This window comes from Leuresthes tenuis, unplaced genomic scaffold (genome assembly GCF_036924035.1).
Source record: "Leuresthes tenuis unplaced genomic scaffold, fLeuTen1.0.hap1 SCAF_3, whole genome shotgun sequence".
NCBI lineage: Eukaryota > Metazoa > Chordata > Actinopteri > Atheriniformes > Atherinopsidae > Leuresthes > Leuresthes tenuis.
In genome coordinates, this window is record NW_027325357.1 from 16278694 (window position 1) to 16295073 (window position 16380).

The window sequence follows — 16380 nt, forward strand, 5'->3', positions numbered from 1 at the left end:
TCATAAAAGCCATGAAAATAGTGGCTACAGTCATGTTCTAAGGCATAATGTTTAGACAACATGTGTTTATTATAAATCCACCCAAAGAAATGAGAGCACTGCCCAGTGTATAGTCTATTATTTATATGTTTGTTACATACTGACCATGTTCTGATCTTTAACTATAACATAACACCTTTTGGACTGTGTGACATTATTCACACAGTGGACATTTTTCAATGCTAAATACCTATAAGCTGGTGTAGCGACAGGTTCAAATTACACTTTGTGAAGCTGACCAAAACCACACAGTTAAGTCTGGCACGTACTTCTCTCCTTACATACAAACTTACAGAAATAACACCGATCAAGTCCCGTTTGCCACATTAAACATTATAGCAGCGTAAACACTGCACCAAGTTTAGTCATAAGTAAACCCACTGCATGCACCTGATCTCAATAACAATCATCACATTGTCTTTACTGTAAACGTAGAAGCGTGGTGCGCCATAACCAAGAATCTTATGATGGTACTTTATAATGAATTTGTTGAAACACTTTTACTATCCACCTCTGTCAGGAACACGCCATAATAAGTTAAAGCGTGCCTTACAACGGCCTTGATTCTGGTGTATATTTTCACAGCCTCATGAACATGTTTTTCTTCTGTTGAACACAATATTTCTGACTTCTTTTCATCTTGTATGAATGCAATGCATTTCTTATATGTAACAACATCACAAAACCTTTTTTTTTGTATTTTCATAATCTTTGACATAAATTATGTTTATTTCGTGTGTCACTTCAACACAGAGAAGCTCTCGTGTAGTATCCAAGGTGTCCAAAAGTCCTTGCAGGATAGAATTAAATCTGTCCTTACTGAATGATTTTAAGCTGAAAGTATTTCACTCTTTGACAAGAAGACATATTCCATGTTGGACTCAGTTTTTATTTAATGATTTCCTCTGGACATTCACAACAAACAGATTCTCTGTACACACTCAAGACTGACATATGTGCTGCCTTTCTGCTTCGACCTTTAGATATTACTAAATGGAAAAGATGAGCTTCACTCAGAAGCATTGGCTTGCCAGTTTCATTTACAGTGGACACAAGTATAAATCAATAAGTAACATAAGGCATCTCCATTATAGGGTCACTGATACGGATGTATTGTATCTTGCTTAAATTAAGAACATCTATCCGATTATCATCCCTGTTTCAAGGAACATATTGGACAAACCGGATGTAAGAAATAAGAAAAGAATGAATAGAAAACAAAAGTTGACTTGACAAACAAACAGTAGCATTTTTTTTTTAAGGCCAAGAGTTTAATTTTCATACACACGATGAACGTTTATCAGTTAAAACAGGGTCCAGTTGCAACAGTACTTGGAGGATATAAGAGAGATGGGTACACTTGGCTGCTGAGATTTGAGTGAAATGAACTTTGTTTTGATAAACCATGTTTTGTTATTCTGGAGTTAGATTTTGAAAGCTACAGAGGCTATTGTAATAACATTGAACTGAACAAGGGATATATCTACCTCTGTGTTATGTACGCTTTTAAATTGACTGGATACTTTGCTACTGAAAGTGTTGACGGTGTTTCCATGACTGCCATGGCGATGTCTGTCTGTTTGTCATTATGTCCACAGCAACAGCAGTGTTACTGCAGCATGTAGCTAGAGAGTAAAAGACAGAGGAAAATAGATATCACTCTTATATCTGCCAAGGAAAACGTACAGCTACAACCACAATCATCTAGCTTAGCATGAAAACCAGGCAAACAGGGGGAAAAAATAGCTCTTTCAGTTGAGTAGAGCAACTATGCAGATGGCAGAATAATGCATATCTCATTTTCTCAGTCCATACATGAAAAACAAAAAAACAGTTTATTTGAACTATTTCTCAGCTCTGGATCAGTAACTTATGTAATGTAATGAGCAACCTATATCATTAGAAGTAGTAGATGGAGATCTTACATTATGACTGAGGTAGGCTAGCCCCGTCTCCTTGTTTCCGGTCTTTCAGCTTCACAAAGCTAAGCGAATGTTTGTCGCTGCCCTATGGTCTGACTCACTGGATGAGAACTGGTAGGCTGCTAATTGGCAGTTTGTTTCAAACACCATACTCCTCCCCTCGTTCTTCCGGCACGTTACCAAAATCTCCTTTTGCTGTGGGAAACAACAGCCTCACCATGCCAGTAAACTCCACACTGGAAATGGCAAGTTTTGTTGAAGATTTGGACCATTCTGTAGGGTGGTTTCTTCAGCGAATACTGTTAGTACTATTAGTACTATTCCTTTAAGATTCATAATGTGCTGCAGCTGGGATGCAAATGAATGTAATTGTAGTGACAGTGGGATACTTTCACATGTACTGCTGACACTGTGTGGAATAGAGACGTCTCTCCAGAAGTTTCGCTGGGTGTTCCCAGTACAACAAACCATCACCACACAAATGCTTCACTATTCACTTTGTGGTAATGCGTGTTATTCTCTCTGATCCCCATTTGCTGATAAGAATATATAAAGAACTCTCTTGAAAGGGTGTCTTCTACTTTAAAAATGTATTTATTTTTTTCACTCTCATTAAGCCATGCTGGAGGCTTTGCATAAATCACACCAGGCTCCACGCTGTGTCTTTGTTATTCAAGTAATCGTTATTATGTGAATCTACTTTATATCTCGTGAGGACACCAGGTATGAAATATTCAGACCCAGATTTAGACTCTGCAGTGCATTGTTGGCTTGACTCTTTTGAAATATCTGTTCCCATTATCTTCAAACAGAGCAAGAGTGCTGGTCGGCCATGGGCCGTCAACAGTTGTGTTGAATTTAAAAATGTAACAGACCAGCAATGTTTTGGAAAGTGTAGACTCTTCCCTGATGGGCTCACTTTGGTGAACGCGGGATTCCTGTCGAGAGTAGACCAAGGTTAGAGCTGTGCGGCAGCTCAAGTCTTCAGCGGTGCCTAACGTGTTGTATTTCACTTCCTTTATTCCTCCCTTTATCGCCACACTTCCTTCACAGTGGATGTAGCACTGCTGCTGAAACCGTCTTTCAAGTGGACGGGTCATGACAAAACAAAGTCTAAAGTGTTACGACAGTGGAAATCCTTGGTTCATATTTAACTATTTGCTCCAAAGCCTCAAGGCCAGAACAAGTATGATCTCGATATACTTCTTTTGTTCACGTTGCTGAGGCCAGAGCAGAACAACTTTAGAGTGAAAACTAACCACAAGGAGAAGCTCACAGAAATTGATAGAGGGGATATAAAACAGTCAATATTATACTTTCTATTAGTCAGTCCTTTTAGTTGTATGCCATCACACCACAAAGTGCACCAATAAAGTATCTTAATGCTATGTGGATGGACTGCATCACAGAGCTAAAGGACTTTAAATTTTACCACTCAAATGGAAGTACTGCCACTTGAAACTGATTACTGATATAAAAAACCCGCTCAAGGAAATATTTAGTGCAACTATTATAAACTAAAAATGTGTAAGCTAGGTTTTGTATATGATAGTACAGATTTAAGGAGTCTATATCACAGATTGTTTTTCACTTCAGTGGTTCTTGTGCTTCTTTCCCTCATCCCTTCAATCACCAACTGCATCTTTCTCTTGATCATTACTCATTGACTATCCATTGTTCTCTCATCATCCCCCTCACCCTCTCCCTCAGTCACCCCAAAATGTTGCTGTGGTTATGATGAACAGTGAATGTTACTGCAAGTTGACAAAAGATAGATGAAGTTTAAGAAAAAACAACCTCATGAGAATATTCTGTAATCAGTTTCAGTCAAATTAAAAAATGTGCGTTATTTCCACCCTTGAGCGCGGAGTGTTTCTGACGAAATAGTTCGACTTTCACAACGGATGGCTTTACTTCCACGAGCAAAGGGATGCATATTATTCATGACATGTCTTTCTGTGATTCATTTCTGTGGTAAACTTCCTTCTTGTTCATAAAAAAAAAGAGTGGACAGGACTCAAGAATTTTATTCATCGTTTTCAAGCAACATGTCTAATGTGATGTAATGTGGCACATTGATCAACAGGAGATTTAGAACTGTTGAAAAATGCTGAAAAATCAAATTTGAAAAATATAAGTGAAATTAAATAATGTGCGTATTCATGTGTCTTGTATTATAGAAAAATACTTAAATGACGAAAAGAATGACGTATAGACTATTTCTTGGGCTTTGGAAATTTGACCAAAGAAGTAAGTTCCATAGACATCAAAAACACAATATTTCGTGAGGTGAGTTTGAGTTTGAAATAATACGGTGGAATACTCTTTCTCTATTCATTCTATTTTGTGACTTTAGCTAAGTATTGCAGCTTAATTGGCTTTTAAAGCAGTGCAAAAAAACTATATATATGTTAGCTTATCGTCTCTTTGCTGAATCAGTTAGTTGCCTAACTCGTTACCCACGTCTAATATCCAACTTGCTCTGTGTTATCTTTGCCCCTCCTCTGCCAGACCTCCTCCATCAGACCATGGACCTAAACCAGGAGTCCAGAGCAGTCATGGGACAGGTGACAGGTTGGCCTCCCACGACGCTCCTCAGCATGCTGCGCCTCAAGGAGAGCAGGGCCAGGGTCATGTGGCCAGAAAGAGTCTACAGGTGGATTTGGGTAGCAGCAGGACTGGAAGATCCCCTTCTGTGTCCCCAGACCGAGGCAGTGTCCCCACCTCCCCTTACTCTGTGCCTCAAATTGCTCCCATGCCCAGCAGCAAACTGTGCCCTGTCTGCAAAACCACTGACCTGATGGGCACTGGGGACGACAAGCTGAACTTCAACACCTGCACACAGTGTCGCTTCATGGTGTGCAACCAGTGTGGCTTTAACCCCAACCCTCACCTTACAGAGGTAGGCGGTCTTTACTTACAGGATTCCTTTCTTTTTTTCCTCTTTTTCTACAGAAGTCGGGAGTCTTCTACGTAAAAACAGTAGAGGTGGCAAGCATATGTCTTTTAGTCCTACAGTAAAAAACATGATCAGTATAAGCTATGGTGTATTCCCTTGGAAATAGACAGTTTCAAATAGACAGCACGGCCCAAAATCCAAAGAGAGATCAAGTGTACAGAATAACAAACTACCTGAAGGCTGAAGAGCAAAAAAGCAAAGAGGTGACTGTTTTTATGGTTCAGTAACTCAGTACGTAATCCTGTCATACTGCTGACTATAGAAAAGCTTCAGACCAGGCATTTTCATATATTTAGACTTTGTTTACTGTAACATTATTTCCCCTGTGTAGGTCTACATACATGTATGAGTCATATATTGTCTCTATGTTGCATACCTGCTTCACCATACTTGCCACCACATCTGACAGCTTGAAATTCTTAAAGATGGCTTTTCGCATTTTTCTCAGCTGCATTCGTAGACTATCAACATCATAGCGGTGAAAACCAACAAAAAAATTGTTGCTGAGCAGGCTGTGAGTGGCTAACGTACTGAAATGGACCAGCTGAACCCGAGATCAGTTGCATGCAAGGTGACACCTGAGAACCTCTAGTTCCAGTCATGATTCATCTTGATTGAGAATTCTTTGATGATCTGCAGGGATCATGATCTTCATCTTAAAAACCAGTTGCCACACACTTCTTCGGTGACTATGACCTCTACAGGTACCGCGACATAGCGTTTAAATGACCTATATATATTGTGCACTGCGAGTCCATCCCTTCAGACGGTGTTACGTGAGCATCTAAATAATGCTCAGCGCTTCTTCTATAACAAGATTTCTGTAACACCTCTGAAGACAACGCAATTCATATGCAACTAAACACTAATCTTAGCGAACAGGTAGCTGAGAGAGCCTATTGCCCTTATCCTGAAATAAAAATTTTTCCTAATTTGAATTAAGCGATGCCTCACTGTTTCTGTGAGTCAAGTATGGCTGTGTCATCTGTCACAAAGTTTCACATCAGCTCCAGTGAGTCATGTTGCAAACAGCAGTAATGCAATGTTAGTTAAGCTTGCCTGCAGGCTATCAGAGTAATTATAGGCTTACTACATACCAGGTTATAAATGTGTAGTTTTTTAACCATTACAGCGTGGATGTAGACATACTGAATAATGCCTCCATCTATGCTTGAGTATGTGCATTTATGAGCGTGTATTTGGGTGTAGAAGACGGGAGACCGCAAATGTTGGAAAAAGAAAGATGTGGGAAATGGAAGGACAAGAACGAAATTCGTGGACCAAAGTTGAAACAAACTGAAGAGAATATATCACGGCGGGGAGTGAAGGCAAGTGTGGCAGTAAAGAGATCAAGCGGAGGTGGATACTTTTCAGCTCAGCCGTGGTTAGCTTGTCAGATGTTGACAGGGAGAGAGACAAGAAGAGAGAAAGTGCAGCCTCTGGAGACTTGAAGATTTACCCCCATAACCTACTTAGCATGGATTGGGCCTCAGCCTCACTGCAGCATATCTAAAAAAACCTTATCGCTCATCAGAGAAACTGATTATGGCCAAGTTGTTGCTGATCAAGGTGATGATAACAGTGAGGTTGATGTTGACTGGAATAGTGATCGCAATGATGGAGAATGGCCAAAAAACAGATGTCATGGCAAGGAAGCTATAGTGAAAGGTTAGTCTTAAGCAGGCAGAGATATCCTTTTTCTAACCTTGATTTTTGAATATCTTCATACAAAATGTTAAAGATGAAATGTAAGATTTGAATACCTGAAGGCTCCAAGAAATACTTTGTCCCGTTTATGATGAAATAGAGAGTCTTTCTGGATTTCCAAGGTTATTTGTGGCATTTTCTGGTTCCAAAGTGAGTCAGTGGAGGACTGTGATGACCTGGCTCAAAAGCTTTTAAAAAAAAAAGAGAGATAAGCAAATAATAAGCTAGTTTATTCTTAACAAAACACACCAAAAAAACCCCGCAAAGTTGAACTAAGAAGACCGTGAGATGTGGCATTCCGTGTAATCACTGGTGAGTGTCCATGTGTGGATGAGTGAACAGTGGAGTGATGCATCTGTTGTGTGACAAAATGAAACAGAGAGGTGCGGGAGAGCAAAGCTGTGCTCACTGTGGACAGGCAGGGTCTCATAGGAGGAACCGCCATTGCAATGACAAAGCAAGTCAGAGATCACGTCTTGCTTTGTAAGCAATATTTCTCTGTTGAGAAATAGTTTACAAATACTGCCCCAGATTATGAAGATTATTTAATGAAAATCTGTTCCTGAGCAAGGTCCCCCTTAAATGACAAGCAAACCACAAAATATAGGATAGTCTAAAATATGCTACTTGACAGATTAATAAGGATTTCTAAAGGTCTTCTAGAAAAGGCTAATGTCATTCATGTAAATTTGAAAAAGTGCTCATTTGTCTTAATTTTGTGTTCACTGCAACATTAATCGTCATTATATGATCTGAGACGCTCTGTTTTAGGACTTGTCTTTTTAAGGTCCTCCTCCCCAATAGCCTAATCTTATTGGTCCAAATTGTTGCGTTTTGAGGGAGCTGCTCTTTAGTTTGTTGGAGCTGCGCCAAATAAACCACTCGGCAGTTATCATGCAAATGTTTGAAAAGCACGCAGGCAAAGAGGGTTCCTGGTTCAAATCCCAGCAGGGGCCTCTGTGTGTACTCCATGAGTTCTCTGCCGGTACTCTGGCTTCCTCCCACCTTCCAAAAACATGCGTGTTAGGTTAATTGGTAATTCAAAATTGATCTACAATTGAATGTGAGCGTGCATGGTTGTTTGTCTCTGTTAAGCCCTGTGATGGACCAGTGGCAGCTGGGATAGGCTCCAGCAACCCAGCGATCCTGAATTGGATTAACTGGGTATAGATGGATGGACAAAAAGCATGGACTACAAATTAGGTGTTTCAGGCAGTTCAGCAAGTTTTTTCTCTTGTTGGTGTGGACTTTGTAACCTTTTATAATTTTGCAGAGCTTTTACATGTATAGAAATATATTAAAGTATGATATAATGATAAAGGTACAATATAACCTCTTTAGGTCCTGAAAATGATTCCCCATCTGAATATTTTGGATTACAGGCTTTCATCAAAAAAGAAAATCTATCCCTGAATGAAACATTTCAGTTTGAGCAGTTTCCTAAAACAACGTTTAGTAAAAGGTCACCTTCTCTGTGAAATTATCATGAAGACGATCATCAAAGATTTTTGCTGAAATAAAAGTCAGAGTTCTTTCAAATCACCTCCCGATGGAAATGCTATTTACTTGTAAACAGGGAGCAACAAATCGATGTCATATGCCACAGTCTGTTACAGGGCTGTCAATCAAACGCTGAGGAAAGGTCTAACAAATGGAGACCTGCAAGCAATCATGCACGTGAGATTGTACGTACATGTGATCATCTTCAATTATAGACAACTCCAAAATATGTCAAGCATTTTCTGTGCTTGATAAAGAAATTATAAGAAAGGAGAAACCCAGACAGTCATAGAGACGAGGCAGTCTGAAAACAGACTTGAAACAACATGAGCACAGCGAGATAGTGAAAATACCACAGACACTCCCTTGACACTGTGCTCCCACCATCATACAGAAGAACATCTGCTTTATAATTGGTCCAATTTCTATTTATAGACCCTACCCTCCTTCTGTCTGCAGCGATGGCCTGGTCCTGAGAAGCCACAGCTCAAAGAGAGAACTGTGTGAAAAAGCTGTGTGGCAGTAGGAGGAGACAGAGAGGAAGAGAAAAGCATCATCATGAACTAACCACAACAGTGTTTGATCTATTGCTATGCAACAACAATTCAATTCCTACCAAAAAAAAAAAAAGAAAATGCAAAATGTAATGCATAATGCAAACAAATCAAATCAAATCACTCTTGGACTCTTGAAAACATGCAAGTTGATGTGCTTCCCTGCGATGAAGGCAGTGGATGTAGAACTCTTCATGTTTAAATCCGGCACCAAGTCTTTGTCAAACTTGTGGTCTTAATGTGAAGAAGACTTTGGAAGTGCCTTTTCCCCCTGTTTACCAGAAACCCCTCCGCAATTTTCACAAAAGCTCCCACACACAGGCACTCTGAATCTTTTTCTTCTTGTTCAAAATATATCAAGTGGGTGGCTAGAGTTCTTAAATAGACAGCAACCAAGCCAGTAACAGTGGTGTTACTGGCTAAAAATCTCCAATCCATGTAAGAATATAAGACAAAGCGCTGCACAAACCGGTAACTTTATATTTACAATGTTTTAATGATAGGATTTCTTGTACATAAAACAGGACATGCAAACGTCATTATTTAATGTTTTTTTTTTAAACATATTAACAGAACACCAATGAGTCTAAAGCCACAAAAATAGGGAAAAAAGTAGTAAAAAGTAGAAAAAAGTAGAACACTATAGGACCTTCCATGTCCCGTCCACAGGCTACAGCAGCCGAGACTGCCGAGCATTGTGGGAAAGTGCCCGGTCCTTTTCTGCCACGTACTTTCAGCTTTTTTAAGGCATCAGCCTGTGGCCTTATTATCTTTACCTGCTAACAGTCTTCAAAGGTCTTCAAAGCATCTGTTCACAAAAAAAGCTCTGACATCTTTTCTCTTTTCACCCCCCAGTTTGTTCAAATAGCTGTTACTCAGTCCCAGTAACACCAGGATTCATTCTGACTGTTTAGGAAAGCAATTTAGAGTCCAAAATCAAGCATTTGTTCTCATTTATCCACATTTACCATGGATTTCAGGAACACTCATCATGTGGCTAAAGATGTTGGATGAATTTCCCATCAAAATTAGCATTTTGGATGTGGTTAGAAAAAGATCTTGTTAAAACTAACCAAATTTGAGCTGTTTTTAGCTATGATTTGCAGCCAGCATGCTTATTCCAGCGGTCCGTCAGTCAAATGATCTTTTAACTCCCTCCTTTCCTGAAACTTCGCATATAAAACGGCGACATAAATAGGCTTTAAATTTACTTTGTATAGTAAAACCAGTAAAATCTCAGTTCGAGACAGGCTTGCTTGAAGTGATTTTAATGCTACAGTTTCTAATCTCAGGGCTGGAAATTGATTTTCCCAGGCTCCCACAGCTGCACCAACATAGGAGAACAAGTTGTTTACAGTGTCATGAGTAAACACTCGCTGTGGTTTTTCAAAGTGTATCTGAAGTCAACTTTCTAGGCTGTGAGCGTCCAGGGTACAATATTGATCTTAGCTTGAACTTCAACTTGTGATTACTTTTTAATGTTTGAAAAGCTTACTGTGTGCGTCCAACTGAGAGCTACTTCAGTTTTTACAGTTTGTGACCACAGATACAATCCATTGCTATCTATGGCCTAGTTTTTCTTGCATGAAGTACAAGTAATGCCTCAATGAAAAATAAAAATAAAAATAAAAACTTTATAAATGTAAATTCAAGCCACGCATTCATATCAGTGGAGAATAAATCCACTGTATCTCAGGGGAGCTAGAGTGTGGCTCCTAATCCCCTCAAATTAATTCAGATATTTAGTATCAGACATTTCTAATCCTACTCTCACTTTTCATTATGTGGCACTGGAGATTCAGTGGCAGTCAGATCTGGATTAGTTATACAGCTCTCTGTCGAAGTTGAGTTTTAATGGAAGCCTGTGTGGTTTCTGTCCAACATAGGTGGCAAAAAAGGACATGGTCATTATGTTGAAATAGCTTTTAAATTCTAAAGATCTGAGGTTTGGAGAAAGTTTTTGGATTCTTTAGGATTATATAGTGATGTGTCTAATTATGAGACGTGCTACATACAGGAAAAATGACTAAACGATTATCTGATCTCTTGGTAAAATGCGATAAAGACATGATTGCCACTGGTGCCTTAAATATTAAACACTGATAGGCAATAGACCTAATGTTGTTCTGGAGTATTTACCTATGAACACGCACCCAGTTCCTCAAAAGGTGGCTTTGGGAGGGACTGTGAGACTTTCTGTTCAAACCAGACGCTCTCACAAAGTGATGTGAGTTTTAATTCCTGTGTATTGTTTAGAAAATCATAATCTAATTACACGTTCTGAGTTTTCTTTCCTAATCCTTTCACAGAAGTGTGAGTTTTCATCACAATGCTTCCGGATGCAATTATAGACTGAAACTAAACGGACAAACAGTGGGAACTAGGTCAGGAATCCAGCCGAGACACATGAATGCTGATATTTGCATATTCCAAAATATTTTTCAACGAGAACTGCCAGAAACTAAATCTGGGACGCTGGTTTAATTATTACCCCATAACTCACTGCATATTAGGTCCCAGCTTGCTGTAATCACTTGAGCTGTTTTCTTCAGCAAGGAACAACAGAAATCATCGCATTCAGCATGTGGAAAAAAAAATATCACACAAGCTTCTTGATCTCGATGCATTTCACTAACTTACCTTCTGGATTACATCTGAACAGGAGAGAGGAATCATAAGCTCATTTAACTGCATCGTGGTGATAATGTCTATGGCATTCTTTATGCTGCTACAGAAGATGTGCTGACATCATCACTCTCCTTTTTTGGGTCCTTTGCTGTATTGCTTCTCATCGCTCAACGACAATTAGGACTTTGATATGTGTAATGCTGTTTGTTTTTGTTGTTGTTTAATCATTTTTATTTTTGATATCTTTTTGAATTTGTTTTGTGGCCTATTGAACCACGAAAATAGTTTAAAAAAAAAAGGCTCTCGTCTGTTAAAATCTTAGAGCGTAGAGCTGAAGTCTGTACTACTATTGTATTACATTAAGGCTTAGTAGAATTCACATCGCTGTGACATAGACGCAAAAGAATTGAACATTAAAAGCTTCATAAAGGTAGCAGCAAATCCTCTGCAGGAGCAATATATTACTGCCATGCACAAATGTTCATTATCCCATGCTCGCCTCCCGCACTGTATATCAAGATTTAATGTTATGCACTCTGCACAACTTTCCTGCATCCTTTATTAACACCTTGGCTCCTGCTGTGCTTAACACTGCACCAGCACACATGGTGAGAGACACTCACGAATCAGCATAAAAAGAAATTTATCAGCAACTTCCCCACAACCGCTGAACAACTTGACTCGTCTCAGTCTGTTTTTATGAACTCCACTTCCTTCATGGCAACATTTATGATTAAAAACCTTTTGTTTTATTGATATTGTTCCCGTGTAGTGGTTGGCGAGGTGGTCATTTTTGAGTTTAGCAGACGTAAATAGAAAAGGAGAGTGGGGCATATAGAGAAATTTCAATGTCTTTGGCCCAATTTGCAAGGAATTGATAAACCACTGCATTCCTGCAGTGCTCAGGTGCTGTATGTACTTCATGCTGATACCGCATCGTGATCTCTGAGCAGAGCTCCTTTGTTCATCTGCATCAGCTTAAGTTAGATTCTGACTCTGACTATGTTGGTTACCCTAAGGGGATTCATGTTTTGGATGATGTCTCACACCTGTCAACAAATCCAAGAAGGATAACTAAAAGAAGTCTTTGCACACCAGTGTGTCATAAGCAGCGCTACATCTTCTGATGTGTTTTTTTTTTTTTGTCCCTGCTACCTCTCCACTTAGCTTTGATCACTTTTGGTATAATCTTTGGTCACAAGCATGTTATTTGGGTCAATGTTGCAAAAATTCACAAATTATTATCTGAAATGCACAATTTCGTGTCAAACATTGCCATCATAAACAATAGTTTAATCCTCAGGGTCTGTGTCTCATTACATTAAATGTGAAGTTGAAAGCAGCCATTTGGATTATGTTCAGTATCAGCAGTGAAATATGAAAATAATACGAAGGACAAGTAATAAAATCGCTTTTCACATTTTTTTAAAAACTTTTTACAAACATTTTAAAGAGGAAACTTAGAGATTGACAAACAATCTGTTGGCCAGAGGAGCATAAGTTTTGTGGTGGACCACAAACTCATTTGCATGATTGAAATGCTGTAGGATATGTGTTGTATTGATTAGCGGCAACACAAAAAGGCTTGAACGTTCACAGAAGACAACAGTGCTGGATGATTGTAGGATTCTTTCCGTGTAAATTCTTTCACTACGGGCAGGCAAGTCAAGAAACCTCCCCAGGAGGTAGATATGTCATTAACCAAGTCTACCATGAAGGAGGAGTTCACACATAGAGAGTTCTCCTCAAGGTGCAAATCCTTCATATGTCAGTAATAGACTTTGCAGAAAGGTTCTTACAAAAGCCAGAACAGCTCTGCAGCGACATCCTTTGAATAGCTAATATCAGTCTGTACTAGAATTACTGGGAGGAAAAAGCATACAAAAAATTTGTAAAACACACAGAGGCACTGTGAGGCCATGGGCGTGCATGGCTTCCAGTGGCACAGACTCACATCTGTCTATTGAAAATGTGACAGAATACATAAGCACCCAGGTGAATTCTGAAGTGTGCAGGCATATTCTGTCAGCCCAGGTCAATCCTGCACAGGCCTTCAAACTCTACTGCTCAAACAAACCAGGAGTTTTTTTTACCTTAAGAAATGGTTAAATATTCAATTTTCTTCACCTTATCACCTGATTTCAAGCTGATCAAAATCAGTCTGGGGTTGCAGACTTCTGCCGGTCAGTCCCTGCAAATGATTTGTTATTAGATAATGAACACTTTACCTATGGTGATGCTGATTTGAAACATTACGTTTGATGAGTACTCTCAACTGAAGCTGAGTCTTTGACCCATATTTATAATTTGAATATTTTAAACCACTGAAATTATCTTAATAGTTCCAATGTCTAAATATTTCTGAACCTTCTTGTAAATTGTTTAAATGCTATACATTTAGTAAGTCAGTCGTAAGTATCTGTGGGTTTTTTTGGACTGTTTGTCGGACATATAGGAGGATACATAGGTATCTTAAGATTAACATTGTGCATGCAGTGATAATGATAATGCTTAAGGTTTCTGAGACATCATGCAGATTGAGAGGAAAAAAAGCCAAATATGTTAAAAAATCTATGTATAATGCAGGCAATATAGAAACATTTGCCAGCATTACCAAGGATATGTTGCTCTCATTATTTGATCCATATCCAACTCTCTGTGAGTCCCTTGCTGTTAAAAGGTGCTATTTCTGGCAGCAAGTTCTTCAGGAGGCTTTAGTGCTTGAGCATCCTGTTGGCAGACGGTGAGTTTCATGTACCGGCTCATAACCTTTAGCGTGCGCCATCGCAGTGTACACACATGAAAATACACATCTCGCCGGTTAAAGCGGGAGCCGAATCTGCGTTTGGATGAGAGCCATCGCAAATCTATAGATGATGAGAAGCCTGAAGACGAAAGTGAGAGGAAGTGATGTTATGTGATAGATGCAGATAAGGAGAAGAAACAAAGATGAGTGAAGGAAAACAAGATGGAGGGTTGCATTACAGAACTGAAAGAGAAGCAGAGCAGGAGACTCAGTGTGCAGTGCGCTTGTTTTTTGCTGATACAGATCAGGTTTCATAAAGATCCACATGATTGCCTCATAACAAGGGGGATGCTGAGAGGAATGAGATAGAGAGATGGGGCGGAGGCAAACAGAGACACGAAGAAATTGATAAATAGCTGCTTGCCCTCCCTGCAGCTGCTTTCTTTGTTTTTCCGGCCTGTGATTTTTCCCAGTGGGCTTTATATGATTACCCCACTGTAATTTGGAAGAAAAGAAAATATCAAGGACAATAACAATGATGGATAGAAAAGTTTACACTTTGGAGTCTTCTGATTGATGGAGCGGCGTGGCTCCAGTGTTGGCTTTTTCAACCCTCCACTTTACTATGACTGTCTCCAGGGCGCACCTCTGCTCCTGTCTCCTCAGGTTCCTTGACTGACAGTGAAAACCAGGGCCACATCACTCCTTACACTGAGGACTGGCAGGGGGCCAGGCACTGGGCTAAGATGCTGCTGAGCCTGTGACTTACTCTGTCACTGACCTACTGAATGACTGACTGATCAAGTGACTGACAGGGGGACGGAATAAGAGATCCCATAAGGCCGGTGGAGGGGATTCTAAATACCACAAAGCTGTCTATTGGGATTTGACATTTATATATATCACTACATACATATTATGCAGAAATCTTGACAGCATCAACGTCATAAAGAAGCACAAAGTATAAAGCTACAACAATTTTGCTGTTTATGCTTGACGTCACCCTTCATGTCACCTAAACACTCCCCGTCAGAGAACAACAGCGTAGTAATATGTTGCCGACTGTGAAACTTACATTTCAAACAAGTGGACAAACATACGTATGATATGCATTCTAGTGAAACTGTTCATGTGTGTTTTAGGACAAAACTGATGTAGAAGCACTAGCAAAATTTTTTTGAAAATGTACTGCTAAGTCATCGTCACAACAGTCCTCTCCAATGCTGCATTCGATTTTTACTGAGAACTCAAGACCATTCAACACAGAAAAGACAAAAGAAAACTGCAGAAGAATTCAGTTTTCTTAGCTGGTAACTCGTGTCTGACTTCCTCAAAAGGCAACTTACACAGTAAACACAAAAGCTTTTCATTTAGTCATCTGAGTCTGAAAATGTCAAGCTTGTCAACATATATGTTGTAATCATCGCTATGTTTCCACCTACCTTATATTGATAAAACTACTGATATGATATGGGGCAGTGGGGTGATGTGATGCACACTGAAGCAATATGTTATCCCCTCATGCAATATTGTAAAAGAAGGAAAAGTTTTTTTTCATTCAGTTTTTAAACGCCCTAAAATGATTCATTTTAACATCTGAATTTGATGCATTGAGTCTGATCAGAACAGAAAATGGCTGTAAGAGCTGCATCGACATATTATTTTTTAGATAATTCTGTTCTTGTGTGTTTAGGGCACCCGCAGGCAGCTTGGTGACCATCTCCCTGATTAGTTGATTGTTTCTTAAAGCAAAAGTAAGCAGACGCCTGTGAGCAGAGTGTCACAGCTAATGAGGCTGTAGAGCACAGAAACCTTGTTGCTGGATCCAGAGGTCTCGAACAAGCTTAATGTATTTATGACAATACCATCGGAGCCTAACATGTACTGGATCACATCTGTAACCACACCTGATGGTAATAGTAGGGGAGGGTGCACTAATTACATCTCTACATCACTTAATCAAGGACCAGTTGATTACTGAATTGAGTCACTGCCCATATTCTCTCTATTTTTTTTGCCCCCACCTTAGCAAATCAAAATGTGTATGAATAATAAGTGCAAAGAAATGACTATGAGCTCTGATTATCAAGCTACAGCAAAATTAGATGTTATCAGCTCAGGTTGTGGTTACAGAGTTTCTCATTTGAGTAAAAGTGACAGAGCAGCATTGAGTCAATGCTTTTCAAATGTGGAAATTCATACTCATAATTGGGTAGTGATAACCTGCCTCCAAGCTTATATTACGTGGTTTGATCATGAAAAAAAAAGCTTATTACATCTGCACGATTATCAACATCATCAGCAGATATTCACATTTAAAAGTTT

General features: G+C 39.4%; 1 protein-coding gene across 1 annotated transcript in view; it reads left to right on the forward strand.

The window, feature by feature from the left end:
• bsnb (bassoon (presynaptic cytomatrix protein) b) overlaps window positions 1-16380 on the forward strand; it is a 64549-nt gene that overhangs the window by 3228 nt on the left and 44941 nt on the right. Inside the window, 1 exon segment of the mRNA XM_072382106.1 lies at window positions 4473-4863. Within this exon segment, the coding sequence (XP_072238207.1) occupies window positions 4473-4863 (391 nt within the window).